The 17,058-nt window shown below is 42.2% G+C and overlaps 1 protein-coding gene across 1 annotated transcript in view; it reads left to right on the forward strand.

Moving 5' to 3' along the window:
- Positions 1-3,739: 3,739 nt before the first annotated feature.
- Positions 3,740-17,058, forward strand: part of SPMAP2L (sperm microtubule associated protein 2 like) — a gene marked incomplete at its 5' end in the record, with an annotated part of 62,984 nt that continues 49,665 nt past the window's right edge. Inside the window, one exon of the mRNA XM_081304343.1 lies at positions 3,740-4,374. Within this exon, the coding sequence (XP_081160469.1) occupies positions 3,740-4,374 (635 nt within the window). The remainder of the gene's footprint in view (positions 4,375-17,058) is intronic.

The raw sequence follows: 17,058 nt of genomic DNA on the forward strand, positions 1-17,058 counted from the left end.
CTAAGATTTCATCTCACTCCAGTCAGAATGGCAGTTATCAAGAATACAAATAATAATAAATGCTGGCAAAGGTAGGGAGGAAAAGGTACACTCATACACTGTTGGTGGAATTGCAAATTAGTACAACCTCTTTGGAAAGCAGTGTGAAGTTTCCTCAAAAAACCAGAAATGGAACCACCATATGACCCAGCTATCCTACTCCTCTGTATTTATCTGAAAAACTAAAATCAGCATACTACAGTAATAACAGCCACTACAATGTTTATAATAGCACAATTCATACAAAGCCAAATTATGGAATCAACCCAGATGCTTGTCAATAGATGAATGGTTCAAGAAAATTTGGCATATATACACAATGGAGTTTTACTCAACCATAAAGAATAACAAAATAATAGCATTTGCAGGTAAATGGATAGAAATGAAGAAAATCATGCTAAGTGAAATAAATCAGACTCCGAAAATTAAGGGTGGAATGTTTTTCGTGTGTAGGCTAGAACAAAATAAGGGGAGAAAGGCAGTGGGGGGAGGGGATTGGATATCAAAGATAAAGGGAAAATCAGTGGAGGAGAAAGAGGAGAATGAGAGGGACAGAGGGAGGACAGAAACAGAAATATGGGATGAATTTATTTAATTGTATTAAATTATGCTATATACACATATAAAATGTACCAGAGGGAATTTCATCCTTATGTATATGTAGAAAACCTCAATCAAAAATAAAGGAGTTGGGCTGGGGAGGTAGCTCAAGCGGTAGCGCGCTTGCCTGGCTGCCTGCGGTCTGGGTTCGATCCTCAGCACCACATACACACAAAGATGTTGTGTCCGCTAAAAACTAAATGATAAACATTAAAAATTCTCTCTCTCTCTCTCTCTCTCTCTCTCTCTCTTAAAAAAATAAAAAATAAATAAAAATAAAATTGTTAAAAAAATAAATAAAGGAGTAGGGGCTGGAGTTGTGGTTTAGCGGTAGAGCGCTTGCCTACCATGTGCGAGGTACTGGGTTCCATCCTCAGCACTACATAAAAATAAATAAATAAAATAAAGGTCTTGTGTCCAACTGCAATTAAAAAAAAATGAAGTCGAAGATCAGTAGAGGAGGGAGAAAAGGGGGAGGAATGAAGGGAGAAGAAAGGGGGATGGGGATTGAAATAAAATTTCTGCTATGTATAATTTTGTCAGAGTGAACCCAAATACTACGTATAATTATAATACTCTAATAAAAATCAATAATAATTAAATTTTACTCTTTAAAATCCTAGCAGCTGAATTCTGTGCTATTGAAAATATTTTATTATGTTCACTAATAAAATTGTACATATATACAAAAAATTAATAAGAGCTGGAAAGACTCTTTGAGTGGGTAGTATTTAAGCTGAGAGTTACAGCATAGAAAACAGCCAGTATGGGAAGAGTGGTGAGAAGTGAACTCCAGACAGCAGAACAGGTGTAGGAAAAGGCTGAAATGGAAAAAAGTTTGACAAACTAGAGAAGAACAGGGAGACTAGACTGTACAGAGCAAGGGTGTAATGACCCGAGTGGACTAGAGAGAAAAAGGACTAGATTGTGGGACCACTTATAGTACAAGTGTGTCCTCTCTCTCTCAATGTTTGGAATGTTATGATTGGAGCTGGGCAAAGGTAGAAATCAGAAGGCGAACTGGGTGGGGTGGACTAGGTCAGTGACTGGACGTGGAGAGAAAGGGATGCGTGGAAGACATGTATTTTCAGAGTTAACTGGAGTTGCTTATGTATTGGATATGGGGAGAAGGTGATAGAAAAGGAGAATAAAGATTGATTCCTAAATCAATCTCAGGAAAGACATTAGTCAGATTCATGTGGTTGGTGTATAAAACCAGAGCGTCAATATGTATCTGTGAAGTGGACCAGATTTCTTTCTGTGTGATCATTACTAATCTCTCCCAGTAAACAGACTCCCTGAGAAGCTGGGTCATGCCAGAAAGTTGTCTTGGGAGCATGGATCTTTTGAAGTAAAGTGGTGCCAGATCACACATCCATCTCAAGAGGACCTGAAGAACAGGATGTAACAGTTACTTTCTGTTGGCTTAGGTCCTTTCCCCTCTGCATTTTTGCTGGGGAGGGAGTTGTTGGAGGAGGTGCTGGGGATGGAACCTAGGTCCTCCACATAAACAAGCCCTCTGCTACTAAGCTACACCCCAGGCCCCAACCTCTGCAGTTTTTGATAGGTGCAGTCTCTTTGACTCCCATACATCCATTTTTTAGCTGAAATCCCTTTTTCAAAATATTTCTGATATGCTCTTTGGCTATTTAAAGACATTTCTTTTAGTGGTGGGCAGCTTTTTCTGATTTAGGGGCCATCCTGCTTTTTAAGGTGAGTTTATGTAATTCTTTCCTGATTGTTTATAGGTTGAGTTATAAAACTCCCTGAAGATAGCTATTGAATCTCAGTACAACATTGCACTATATCAAAATGTGTCTGAAGGTGTAGATTTTCTGATTTACATATGCATATGCCACACTAGAAAGAATCTCCTAGTTTCATTCTAGATAACATTCACAATCCAAAATGTGAATATACTTGTTTCACATCTATAAGACAAAGTATATCTAAGGATTATCTAGTAATATGCAAAAGGGGTCCTTAGTTTACTATATATTTTGACAGATGACTTGTTCCTTAACACCTCTAGTCCCCTCCCTTGAAAATAAACACATTATTGAAATGCCACCACTTCTTTCCCACACCATCATGGTCTTAAAGGCTAAATGCAGTTCTCAAAGATTATTAAAAGCCCAGGCCACTTTCATTTTTAAAATATCTTGGCATATTCGTTTAAAAAAGAAGGGTGAGGGCAGTGCCAAAACCAAGATTACAAAAATTGTGGTATGCTGGATTTAAAAGACATCACACTTGCTGGGCACGGTGGCACACAGCTTCAAAGGCTGAGGCAGGAGGATAGCAAGTTCAAAGCCAGCCTCAGCAATTTAGTGAGGCCCTAAGCAGCATATGGAGACCCTCTCAAAGATTTTAAAAAAGGTTAGAGGTGTGGCTCAGTGGTTAAGTGCCCCTGGGTTCAATCCCTGGTGTGTGTGTGTGTGTGTGTGTGTGTGTGTGTGTGAGAGAGAGAGAGACAACAAATTAATGTACACACAGAGGATACAATTGTGTTCTTCACAAGATAAAATAATGATTTGTAGCAAACTTCAATGAATCATATATCCTGAGATGGGACACAAGTTGTGGGATTTTAAAACCTATCAGTGTTTCCTTGCGACAGCTTGTAGAAATCCAGGTGAAGATAAAATGGAAAAATCTTTCTGAAATGTTAAACAAACATCACACTGCTGCCGCCCTCTCCCCACAGTCCTTATTCGGTTGATGTGCATTTACTAGAAACTGTCTTAGTGATTGAGGATCTAAATTTTCTGCATCTGCTCCCAGCAGAGGAACCTCTGAAATCTAACCGATCTGCCTCTGCTGAGTTGTAAAGCAACTAGATGGAAGCTGACAGGTTCTGCCCCAGGGCTGTGCAGAGAGCTTCAGTTAGGGGATCTTGCCTGGTCCCTGCAGACAATTGCTCTGGATGCTCTGGCTGCCGGCCCAAGGTCCCCATGACAACCGGACAACGCGAAGGGAGGGGGGAGGGGCGGGGCCAAGTCGGCCTCGGGGCGGGGCGTGGGCTGCCCCCACCCAGTTCAGTCTCCTGAAGACCTTGAACTTGGCTTGGGCCACCCTCCCCGAGAGGGTTTCTGACACAATGGCGGGCCAAGGGTTTTCAGGTTCATCCGAGTTGTCTGAGGTGACGCAGACAGAAACGTCCTCTAACTCCGAAGCCTTCCAGAAACCCTTAGTGCTCAGGATTCTCGATTTGCAGGACGCTCTGAAGGAGGAGGCTAAGCAGCGAGACCAGCAAGATGGGGATGAGGGGGACGACGAGGATGACGGGGATGACGAGGACGACGAAGAGGACGACGAGGACGATGAAGACGACGAGGACGACGAGGATGAGGATGAGGAGGATGATGAGGTCGATAGGTATAAGGAATCCGAAGAAACCTCTGAGCCCATGGAATCCACCAAATCCTCTGAGTCCGGCCAAACTTCTGGACCCCACAAACTCTATAAGGAGCGCACACCATCCAGGGCCCAGGTACACTACGCATCCTCTGAGACCCTTGAGTCAGGTGCACCTCACAAGCTCCTTAGGCCATGTGTTAGGCCATGTGAACAGCGCAAGCTCCGCAAGGCCCGTGAACCCCTCCATCCCTGTGAACCCCTGCACCCCCACGAGCGCAGCCAGCCCCGCAAGCCCCACGAGGCCAAGGAGTTAAGGCTGTTTCACAACACTGCGGTGATGTTCTCCCCATCTCTGATCACCAGATGCCCAACACGGTATCAGGGGTCATCCCAGAATGGTAGGTGTTGCTCCCCACACCCCTGCGACCTTGCACATCTAGAACTGGAAGTCTAGGGTCAAGTTGTGCATGCAAGAATTTGCAGTGTTTTGTGTCATCTACCCACTGCTCTGCAGTCACTCTCTGCACTTCAAGGGACTCTGATGGGATATTGACACCTTGGCAATGACAAACTCTCTTCTTCCTCCACTATCACCTGATGACCCCTTAGCTCTCCTTGAAGACCTGCTGTTACCTTATTGAAGCCCTTCTTAATTCTCCTCTGCAGCTAGTCACTGCATCCCTCTGGTTTGTCCTTCCATCATTCCCCTTTATTGAACTTAAGTCTTAAGATTACATCATTTCTATTACTGTCCAACTAATGGTAGGGACCTTGGAAGACAGGATATTTTTGTCAGTGTTTGGCACATGCTGCCAGTGAGGAGGCATTCTTGGAGCAAATATTCCCAGAGTGCACCTAAGTGCCCACTATCTTTTCACTCTTCCCCAAGTTCAAATGGTATTGGGGCTGATGGGACTTGGGATAAACATCCTTGCTCAGGAGCTGGCTTTGGTTGTGCATGCTTATAATCCCAGCATCTCAGAAGGCTGAGGCAGGATGATGGCATATTGGAGGCCAGCCTCAGCAACAGTGAGATTCTGTTTAAAATAAAATAAAAAGGGCTGGGGATGTGATTCTATGATAGAGGGCCTCTGGGTTCAATCCCCAGTACTGATCCGCCCCCCATCCTTGCTCTGACTACATCAGTTCACTCATGACCTTTCACTAATGATCCAACCCCAAATAATTTTCTTATCCATATGGGACCTCCAGTCCCTTGACTGACCATTTTTTTTTTGTTGTTGTTGTTTGTTTGTTTGTTTGCTGGGATTGATCAGGGAGACACTGGGGATTTAACCCAGGGACAATTTACCACTGAGCTATATCCCCAGCCCTTTTTATTTGCATGCAAGAGGTGCAAATAAATATTTTTAGACAGAGTCTCATGAAGTTGCTTAGAATCTTCCTAAATTGCTAAGGCTTCCTTGAACTTGTGATCCTTCTGGTTCAGCCTCTCAAGCCATTGGGATTGCAGGTGTGAACCCCCATGCCCAGCTGACTAACCAGTTTTTATCCCTTGTTCTCACTGATTCCTCCTTACCCAGCCTCAATTCCATGGTCCATCATTGCAGTTGCTCTTGCAACTCTTCCGCCACTCCATTGGCTCTCCTGCTATCTGCCATTTCTCTGCCCCAAATCTCAACCCTGGTTAAACCCAGCCATCCATCTACTTTCTTCCTACACCTAGCAGTTACTCTTGCTATACAAATTGTACAATTAGGCTGATGGTTTTATTTTAATTGCATTACCACAAATTACAACTGGTAATGTGGTACTTCCTAGCAAACTCAATTTGCCTAGTAGGTTAGTTTTCCCAGTCTCTGAGATGATGACTAAATACCTTCTTTATCTCCTCTGACCTTCACACCTTTGACCCTCATCCAGCTACAGACTTTGCCTCAAATTTTATCAAGAAAATAGAAGCAATCAATCATGAACTTATTTTCTTACCATTAATCTATTGCCTTACCCACATCTGATTCGTGGATTCTGCTTTTTCTTTTCTTTCTTTTTTTTCTGGGAATATGTGTACCTTTTGTTTGTTGTTTGTTTTGGTGCTAGGGATTGAACCCAAGTGTGCTTTACCACTGAGCAACATCTCAGTCCTTTTTCTTGTATTTATTTATTTATTTATTTTGAGACAGTGTCTCCCTAAATTGCTGAGGCTGACCTCAAACTAGTGATCCTCCTGTCTTGGCCTCCTGAGCTGCTGAGATTACAGGCATGTGCCACCACATCAGCTTTGTGCCTTGTTTTATGAAAAACAAAATCCTTTATTTGAGCTTTAGATTCCACTATTGTCTCCTGAAGAACTTTGTTCCTACTGTTATCCCCTCTCCCTGCAGAACTACTTTGTCCCTTTCTAATGAATCTGTCCTATGAACATACACAAGTACTGTAGAATCTCTTATCTTGAAATAACTCTTGATCCCATGTCTTCCTCAGACCTTTTCTCCCCCACCGTCACCACCATTTTTCTGTTCTTCACTGCAGAACTTGTCAAAAGAGTTGTCTGTGCTCAATGACTCCATTTCCTCACCTCTCATTCTCTCCTCAGCTGTCACCTTGGGCCTCTTTCTCCTCTACTTCACTGAAACTGCTCTGGTTTACTGCCACCCCTGCCATTGCACGTGGAGATTCAGTAACCCCATGGATGATCCACTTGGCTCCTCCCAAAATCTCAACATCCCTTGACATCCTCACGTGGAATGATCTGGTTTCTCTCCCCATCTCAGACACCCCCCACTCTATACCTTGTCAATTGCTGTTCCATTTCCTGAATCTCTATCATGAGCACTCTGATCTCTAACCATGTCCTGCCGCAGTCTGGCTGGGCACAGAATCACGAGCCACCACACAGCTTTGTAGATTCAAACAGCAATTCTTTATTCCCGAACTCACACCGGCCTCCACACACGCTCTGGGGCAATCCCAGTTCTCCTCCGCCCAATTCGCCCAATTCACCTACTCCACGAGGCTTTCTTCCCAAAAATACTCTCTGAATCTCAAAGGGAGCTCAGGTAGCAGGAACGCCCTATTTCCAGCAGCAATAATCCTCAACATCGAACTCCCCTAAAACCCAAGCTCTTAAACTGGGAACGCCCTTAACCCAAGGAGTGGGATACTTCCTCAAACTGCAGGATACACCCTAATCCTGGATCCACCCTGGTCATTGAGCAGGGTCACCTTTCTCAAACACACATGCAAGGTCACAGCAAATTTCCAAGGCAAGTCCATTTAACATGGGGTACGCTAGCAAGGAAATATCGATGCATCATTCCTACTTGGCAATGGCGCTCAGCAATGTCCTATCTTTCCTGCTCAATGGTTGGAGGTCTGACCCATTGATGGTTGGAGGTATGACCCATTGATTCTAATAATCCATTTTTTTAGTACTGAGGATTGAACTCAGGGGCACTCGACCACTGAGGCATATCCCCAGCCCTATTTTTTCTTTTATTTAGAGATGGTGCTTCACTGTGTTGCTTAGTGTCTTGCTGTTGCTGAGGCTGGCTTTGAACTTTCGATCCTCCTGCCTCAGCCTCCGGAGCCTCTGGGATTACAGGCATGTGCGGTGCCCAGCTGATTCTACTAATCTTTATCACTACCTTGCATTCTTCTGTCTCTCCTTACTCATCTTCCGTGGTTTGCCAACTCAGTCACCCACTTGTAGGTGTCCTTAACTCCCTCATCTGTCTCTCATCTGTCATTTGTGCCTGGTTAAATTTAACTCTTGCCTATACTTATAAAACAGACCAAGACAAGAGAAAGGCAAACAGTATGTGGACTGATCTTTAAATTCATGACCTTGAACTTCAAATGGGCTTTCAGTTGTTGTTTTACCCATTGAGAACAGGAGAAATCACCATATCTTTTCACCTTGCAATCTACTAAACTACCAGCACCTATACACATAATCTACCTTTTCTCCTGTTAATCATGGATGAATTGTCCTCTCATCTATTAAAGGCCATTCCCTCATTCCATATGTTGGATCTTGTCCTATTTAACTTCTTTAAGTTCTTTGCTTCTAAAATTAGCCCCCTTTCTATCCTGCATCACTATATTCTCTTTTTTTCCATCAGCACAATAACTATTAAAAGAAAGAAAAGAAACAGGAACTGGCGATATAGCTTAGTGGTTAAGCACTTGCCTAGCAGATACCTAGTGCTGGGTTTGATCCCCAACGTGGCAGAAAACCAAATAAAAGGTAAACACACACACACACACACACACACAAAGACACACACCCCTTCCATTAACTCCACGTACCCACTCCAGGTACCACTCTATTTCTTTACAGGAAAAAAAATTACTCAAAATAATTGCCTGTAGTTATTATCTCCACATCCTCTTTTTCCATTTCCTTGAGGGCCACTTAAATTAAACCTTCTAAATTCTATTATTTTTCCCCAGTCCTGGGGGTTGAATTCAAGGGCACTTTACCAGTGAGCTATATCCCTGCCCTTTTTATTTTTTCTTTTGAGGCAAGGTCTCCCTAAGTTGCTGAGACTGGCTTTGAACCTGCCTTAGCCTCCCAAGTCAGTGGGACTACAGTTGTGTGCCTCTGTGCCCAGCTTAAATTAAGCTTTCATCCCCTCTGCTTCCTAAAGTTACTTTTAATGAGGTCACAATGACCTCTACCTGGCCAGAGCCAAAGACTTCTTCTTCATCCTCACCAGTCTCGTTTGGCACCTGCCTTGCCTTAGAACTCTGATTCTCTCCTGGGATACCAGCACCACCATTCTCCTACCTCATGGATTGTTCCTGACTCAATTTCTTTTACTGATTCCCAGTCTTTGGGCTGATGACTGATGACTAACTCCACTCAGATTCTTCTAGAACTTTCCTTATTCTCTGGGTGATGTCATTAGTTCCATAACCTTAATTATATTCTGGTAACTTCACAGATTATCTCTAGCCTCAGTTTCTCCTCTGAAATCCAGGGTTTTCTAACCAATTATCTATTCAGTATTCCTGCTTTTGAATATCTATTAGGCACACAAAATTTAATGTTTCTAAAACTTTGACCCATTTTTTTTCTTATACCCTGCCTCCAAACCGTTAGCAAATCCTAACTTTGAGTTATATTCTGATTCTATTTCTTTTTTTTTTTTTTTTTTTGTCCTGGGGATTGAATCCAGGGTGCTTAACCATCAAGCCAAGTCCCAAGTCCTTTTTATTTTTATTTTTTTATTTAGAGACAGGGTCTCTCTAGGTTGCTTAGGGCCTTGCCAAATTGCTGAGGCTGGCTTTGAACTTTTGATCCTCCTGCCTCAGCCTCCTGAGCCGCTGGGGCTCTGTTTCTTAACATCTAAAATGTCATCATCGCTTGCCAAATCCACTGTAGCTGGGCTCTTGCTTCCACTCCTGCTCACCCTCCAATTCACTGTACTTACATTGGTCTCAGGAGTTCCTTAGAAAGGTGGATTACATGCAGCTGTGTTGCTCTCAACCCTCCAGAGGGGGTTCCCATATCATAAAGTATGTAATCAGAAGTCTTTAGCAAGGCCCCACGTGATCTGGCCCCTGCCATTCACTTGACCTTGCACTTGATCAGACATGCCCGACTTCACGTCTGACTACTCTGTATATAGTTTGTGCTTTCCAGCCACATTTCTTTTCTCTTACCTCAGGATCCTTTCACTTTCTTTGTCTTCTACCAGGACACTTTTCCCCTCTGAAAGGAAAGTGACCACAACATTCGGAGTGACCAAGAGATCTTTATTGCAGCAGTGCAAAAGAGGAGAAAAATAGAGTGGGGGGGGGAGAGAGAGAGAGAGAGAGAGAGAGAGAGAGAGAGAGAGAGAGAGAGAGAAGCAAGAGAAGAAAGAGAGATCAAGAGCAAGAGCAAGAGAGAGGGGCCCGGCAGGAGGGAGTTTTTATAGCTCAAATCTAATGGGGTCTCTGGGTCTGCAAGCTGCCTTGTTGGCGTACAGTGATTGGATCATACAGTGGTGTCATCTTCTGCCTTCAGGCAGATGGGGCAGGGGCTAGATGTGGGTTTCCGTTGCACCAGACAGGTGGGGGGCGAGTGTTCAGACTTGACGCAAACAGGTGATAAAGGACAGTCAGAGGAGGGTTTGAGTGCGTGGGTTATCCTGCAGCTAACATGTGTTCAGCCTGCCCTGCAGACAACTTAGTTCAGCCTGTCCTGCACCTAACACCCTCAAGTATTTGTCACTTCCTTATGCCAAAAAAGAACACTGTGGCCTGCTGATTTTCTTATCTGATTGTATTATGTATCTCCTTGTTTAGGAGTTTATATTAAGCTCTCAATTACTGTTGAATGAAAAGTCTTTTTCATTTGAACTCTGTGTCACCAAGTCCAGTGGTTCTTTCTCTATCCTGAGGGTTGTTAAGAAGATTCAAAGAGTTAATTCATGTAAGGCATTTAGAACAGCTTTTGGTACATGGAGAGAGCTCAGAAGGTGTCAGCTGATGCTAGCAGGTGTTTTCCTATTTGACTCTTGGCAGCACAATCAGCTTGTCACAAAATTGCCCACTTCTTGAAATATATATCTTCTTCTCACAGCCTCTACGACACCACAGTCTTCAGCTTATCACATCCCTGATTGATTGCTCTTTCTCCTGCTTGCTTACTGAGCCCTCCTGTATTCCTGAATTCTAATGGGCTCCGTTTCTACCCTTTTTTCTTTTTATCTACATTGTTTTATTTATATTCTTTTATTACATCCTTAGGTGGTCATATTCACATCATGACTTTAAATAGCATTTTTATGCTGCTAAAATAATTATTCTCCCTGATAATGGGGATTGAACCTAGAAGTGCTCTACCACTGAGGTACATCCCCAGACCTTTTTAGTTTTTATTTTGAGATAGGGCCTTGCTAAATTGCTAAGACTCGTCCCAAATTTGCAATCTTCGTGCCTCAGCTTCCCAAGTTGCTGGGCTTACAGGTGTGCACCACTGCATGCAGTTTGCCTCCTAAAGATTTTTACCTACAAGACTGAGATGGAGACTGTTTAATCTCAAGTATACCTAACCTAGAGTGTTTAATCTGGATTCATAAGCAATTGGGGAAATGAGTTGAAAGAAAAAATCTTAGGTAAGAAAAGAAATCAAACTGAGTTTTTTTTTAATTTAAAACTTTTTAAAATTTGTAAGACATTCACAGTGTTCAAATGCTAAAACAACATAAAAAGACATGCAATGAAATTTCTCACCCCTGCCCTGTGCCCTCTGAAGTCCTTTCTTGCCTTTTACAGTGTTTATTTTTTCAGCCATTTATTTATTTTTTATTTATAGTTTGTGTTCAATGCAAATCAATTCCATAATATGAATTATTATGAATCAAAGCATAAATACACAAACACAATATAAAATCCAAATAGATGCACGGCATTCAGGTATGAAGCAAAGGGGTGTGTTCATTCACACACACAGTAGCTTTAGATCTATTTGATCTGGTTGTTCCTGAGTAGGTTTCTAAAGATGAGAAAAAATGAGTTGGGTTATCAAGATTACTGTGGCCCTATTAGATACCAGACCATGTAAGCATCAGTATGTGACCATGTGAACAAAAGATTTCAGGGAGTATCTATTTTTTTTTTAAAAAATGTTTCTGTGTATCAAGGCAGTTGTAAAAGATTTATAGGATCAAGACCACTTTTAGGCTTAGGATCAGGTTCTAACTACCTAAAAATATTGACTGATAACAGAAAGTGTCCCAACTGTGGCTACTCTGATCCATAGTTTTAAAAAGAAGTATTTACAGAAAAAGTATAAAGGTTTTTGTGAATTTAATATGCAAGCTAGCTTTCAGTCTTCACTTCCCAAATGCTTGATTTATAAATTTGTCTTCTTCACATAGTTGCCATTCTAATTTCCAGATTACCTTCAAAACTGATCATTTTAAATTGTTAAAAGTATTCAACAAATGCAGAAATAAAAAGCATTTTGAAATTAGTTGAGGCCAATGTAATTCTACTCTTTGGAATCAGTTTTGCTAAAGGAATCTGGCACTCTTGTTGAATGAAAACAGGACATGGGAGATGCCTACCATTTGACTTTGAGAGGATAAGCAAGATTGACTCAAGATACCTGATTTGGGATGGATTCCAATCTATCATTGCCCTGGCACATGTCAGTTAGCATATGAAAGTTCAAACATACTGTCAAATCCAAAACTACAGAGGAAAGAGTTCATTTCCCAAGGGAACAGAAATATCTTAACAATGTGAAACTTTATCTAGAATATATCAGCACTGAATTAATACTGCTGATAAAATACATTGAGGATTTACAGTAACACCTGGAAGTTCCTTCTAATGTACATATAAATTGCATCATGGAAGCTTCTTATATTACCTGTTTTATGGCCTTATAGATTTCATGAACCAAATGAAAACTGAAATCTCCATTCCACATTCCATCCTTTACCTCTAGATAAAATCTATTCTGGTTTTCAAAGTAGAGTTTGAAGTGTCCATATTTCTTATGCCTCATTCAAGGAGATCGTGTCTCAATTTTAGATGTTTTCTTTTTATCTTGTATGTGAAACTCCAGCAGATTTAATATTGGCATTCATCACCTGCAAAACCCTTCACGTGTCCTTCAAACCAATCAATTTGGAATTCTCCACTTTTTCTGTATCAATAAAATCAGGTGTGGAATTGGTAGATTTCATGCAGACCTGCTTCTTCCTTGACACAATGGACTTCTAGTCGCCCTTTGGGTTGGGTTTAGAAGGTGGGGAGCAGAGACGTTTCTTGGCCTGAGTCTCTAACAGTAGAGATGTAGAATAGAGAGTGGGATCACAAGAAGGCTGGCTGGCTGTTGACTGCAGGGCACTGCCACCTGCCTTGGGTGTAGCACTAGTTGGACTGGGGCAGCAGAGGTACTCTGTGAGGAGTTATTTGAAAGTGTCACAACAGCTGTTTAGTTTGGATCAATCTGCGTGGGTAGGCAGCAGCCCCAGCCTCTGCCTGGTCACTGTCGCTCTGCCTACGTCCGCTCTGTCGGTGGATTCTAGATGCCAGGAGACAGGACGGCTCCGGCAGCCAATAGGCAAGGTCTGTGTGTTTCTTTATATAAATGCAAGAAAATAACTGTACGAGTGCGGGTGCTTTGCCCTTTTCTCACCGAGGGAGCGTTGCTGTTCTTCACTCTTCCTCTGGACAACATGTCTTTACAGTCGAGGACATACATGGTTTCCTCCTTTGTTCAAAACCACAGCTGCATCATGTTCCATTATTAACCTCCTCTTGGTTGCTTCTAGGACCTTATTATTATAAACAATGTCAATAGAGAAACCTGTGCATGTCACTTAGTGCACACGCAGGTGTATCTGTAGAATTCCCAGAAGTGGGCGCTGCAGGGTAAACGCAGTTGCAATTTTAGTTTAGGGAAATTGCCCTCCGTGGGAATTGATTCTCGTTGTATGCTGAACAGCAAATGGAAGTGTCTTTGTCCCCATAGTCTCACCATTATAGAATGTGGTTAAACTTTTGACTTTTTGAAAGTTTAGTAGATGAGAATCTATTTTGTCAATTAAGTTGTAATTTGCATTTATCTTATAGGAGTAAAATTGGACATTTTTTTTTTAGTTGAACATGGACACAGTACTTTTGTTTTACTTATTTATTTATTTAATGTGGTGCTGATGATCGAACCCAGTGTCTCACATGTGCAAGGCAAGCTCTCTACCACTGAGCCACAACCTCTTCCCCTGGGTATCTTTTTTTGATATATATTTTCATGTCCTTTGCCTATTTTTCTTTTGGCTTAATAGTTTTTTTTTAAAAAAAATATTATTTTTAGGGAGATTAGCTCTTTGGGAAATGTGTGACAAAGTTTTTCACTTTGTTGATATTCTTTTTGTCTTTGGTTATGTTTATTTTGTTTCACTATAAAAATATTTTGTTGTAAATTTTTTCAATCATATATTTTATGTTTTCTGTACTGAATCATAATTAGGCTTTTTTCCTACTTCTAGATTATAAAGGACTTGATCCATGTGTTTTCTTTTCAAATATTTTTTAAATTGTAGATGGGCACAATACCTTTAATTTATTTATTTTTATGTGGTGCTGAGAATAGAACCCAGTGCTTCACACATGCTAGGGAAGTACTCTACCACTGAGCCACAACCCCAGCCCCAATTCATGTGTTTTATTTTGTAATATTAAAAAAATATTATTTAAATCTTTGGTCCATTTGGAGTGTATGCAGTGTATGGTGTAAATTATAAATTCAGGGTTCTCAGAGCTGTCCAGTGGCCTGCACCATCTTCCCATGGATGAACCAAATGAAAATGAACATGAAAAATAGATTTGAAGTTAAAGGGACAAAAAGTGACATCTGTGGAAAGTTAGGGATGTGAGAGGAGGCATAATTTATCCTTTTTTTGCAATAGGTAGTGTGGCAATACGGTGTTTCTGAGCACTAGTTGGAACAGAAGCCTCAGCCTTTTGGCTTAACTATATGAAAGGACTCATCCTCTTTCTCCCTCTGCAGTTTCACCCTTCTCTCATGCTCTCTCTTGTTTCTCTCCCAAATGACCCTGAGCTAAGGTTCTAAGGCAGCAGTACCAGGTAGGGAGGTGTGCCTAGGAGAGGAGCAAGAAAGAGTGGACTGTAGTAACAGATCCTGCCCTAGTATTTCAAAGAGAGTACCAATGTTGTTTGTATGGTGATGCCCATTATATAACAGGACTGCACAACAGTGCACCTAGAACAAGCAGGAATCTTACTTTAAAGAGCTTTTAAGGGCTGGGGTTGTGGCTCAGTAGGTAGTGCACTTGTCTGGCATGTGAGATGCACTGGGTTCAATCCTCAGCACCACATAAAAGTAAATAAATAAAATCAAGGTATTGTGTTCAACTACAACTAAAAAAAAAAAAAAAAGGACTTAAAGAGAGAGAGAGAGAGAGAGAGAGAGAGAGAGAGAGAGAGAGCGCGAGCCAGAGCGCCTTTAAAAAACAATGTAATGGTAGGCCCTGCGCCTGCCGTAATCCCCAGTATCTCAGAAGACTTAAGCAGGAGGGTCATAAGTTCAAAGCCCAGCCTCAGCAATTTAGTGAGGTCCTAAGCAACTTAATGAGATCCAACTTAATGAGATCCGTCTCAAAAAATAAATAAAAAGGGATGGGGATGTAGCTCACTGGTTAAGCACACCTGGATTCAATCCTGAGTACCAAAAAAAAAGAAAAAAGAAAAAAAGAAAAGAAAAAGCAAAAGCAATGTAGGTCTTATTGACGTATCTTCAAGGGAACTAATTCCAACACAGAACAGAACCTGCTAAAATCTTGGGACATTTCACTTCCCAAGTGTCTCATCATCATAACAGCTAATCCCCTCAAATACCTGCGTGATTTCTCTCAAGCCGCAGCCTGCCTCTTCCCAGGCTCTTCTGCCTCCTGGCCCAGATCTGTTGTTGTCTTTTAGACGCCCTCCTGCCTTTTCTCTGTGGGCCAGCTGTGTCCCATTAGGTACTCAAACACAGCCTTCTTAGGGGCAGGGAGGAGGGTTAAATGGCTTGCTCTGCACGTAGCAGGGCCGGGGTGCCGAGCGCCCGGTCCCCTTCCGGGAACGACGGTTTATGAATCCTGCTTTCGCCCAGCAGATGGCAGCCTTCTCCACAGGTGACGCGGAGCCCGGGGTGTTCAGCCTGCTGGGACCGCAGAAGTCAGTGTGCCCAACGGGGTTTGCGTGGTGCAGAATAAAATTCAAACACCGAAAAGGAATAAGACAGCCATAATGTCGTGGTGGTCTCCTGTAGGGCGATGCTCTTAATCATCTTGCTCCACATCCTTCAGCGACTTCTTTCTCTTGTCCCCTAAAATAAACAGGGAACTCTTCCAGGTCTCCCGGTGATCTAACCACAAATTCTGCCGCCCTTACCCTCCTGCCACCCCTTTGCGGCCTGTGCCTCTCACTTGGTTCCCTGTTGGGGTTGCTTCCGCCCTCTGAATGTTCTTCCTTTTGCAGTGTTTCTTCTTCTCTCAGATCATCAAATATCTGCCACCTCCATTTCTTTCCATAATTCAAGTGTTATTTGTTCCAAGAAGCCTTTCTCCATACAGTAAGGCATCCCTGCTTTCTACCTCACACTAATTAATTTCCTTCCTATCACTCATCACTGCCTGAATCTGTTTACTTTCTTCCTGTCTCTCCTTCTTCCTAAAAGTTAAAACTGTGTGAGGGCGGGACAGAGCCTCCGGCCAGGTACTGGGGATTTCAGAAGCTGGATGCTGTTGGAAAGAGCACTGAGCTAGGAGGAGGAAACTTGGAATTTACTTTTGGTTTTGTAAAGACAGGTGAGCCTTGTCAATTTGGTGAGAACTTGTCTCAAAATAAAGAAGGGCTGGGGATGTAGCTCAGTGGTAGAGTACCTGAGTTCAAGCCCTAGTATTAAAAAAAAAAAAAAAAAAAAAAAAAAGACAACCCACTGAGGTAAGTACTATATGTGTCCTCATTTTACAGATGAAGAACCTGAGGCACAGAGGAGTTAAATGACTTGCCAAAGCTCATACACACAGAAACAGAGCAGAGATGGAACCCAGGCAGACAGACCCCATACCCTTGCCTTCTTCACTAGCACACTGTTCTCCCCCTCACTGCACAGGGAAGCCTGTTCTAGGTGATAGAGAAGTAAAGGCAATGAAGATAAATAGCTCAGCACAGTGCTTGGCCCACTCTAAGTGCTCAATAAACATTACAGTAAGTGTTGGTATAGGAATTAGTATTCCTAAACAATGAGAGAAATAAGACATCTATGCATCTATGTACACCACATGGTTCAAGGAGCGCAAAATCAAGCAGAGCGAATTGACAATCTAAGAGAAATAATGCAGACATAAATAAAACAAAATTTAACAGGGTCCAGATGAGTGATGTGAACATTCAGCTGAACCGTAACAATTATCTCTCAGTCTTATCCCACCTTGGAAAGTATTTTTGTCCCTGATTTACCGACGAGGAACCTGAGACTCAGTACTTTATCTAAAGGTAGAGAGTGGGGGGGCCAGCAACCAAAGCTGTATCAGTTGATGCACAGCCTATGAAATACTGCAGTGACTTGATGGGCAGAGGCCA

This window comes from Spermophilus citellus (assembly GCF_964194105.1).
Source record: "Spermophilus citellus genome assembly, chromosome: 8".
Classification (NCBI taxonomy): domain Eukaryota; kingdom Metazoa; phylum Chordata; class Mammalia; order Rodentia; family Sciuridae; genus Spermophilus; species Spermophilus citellus.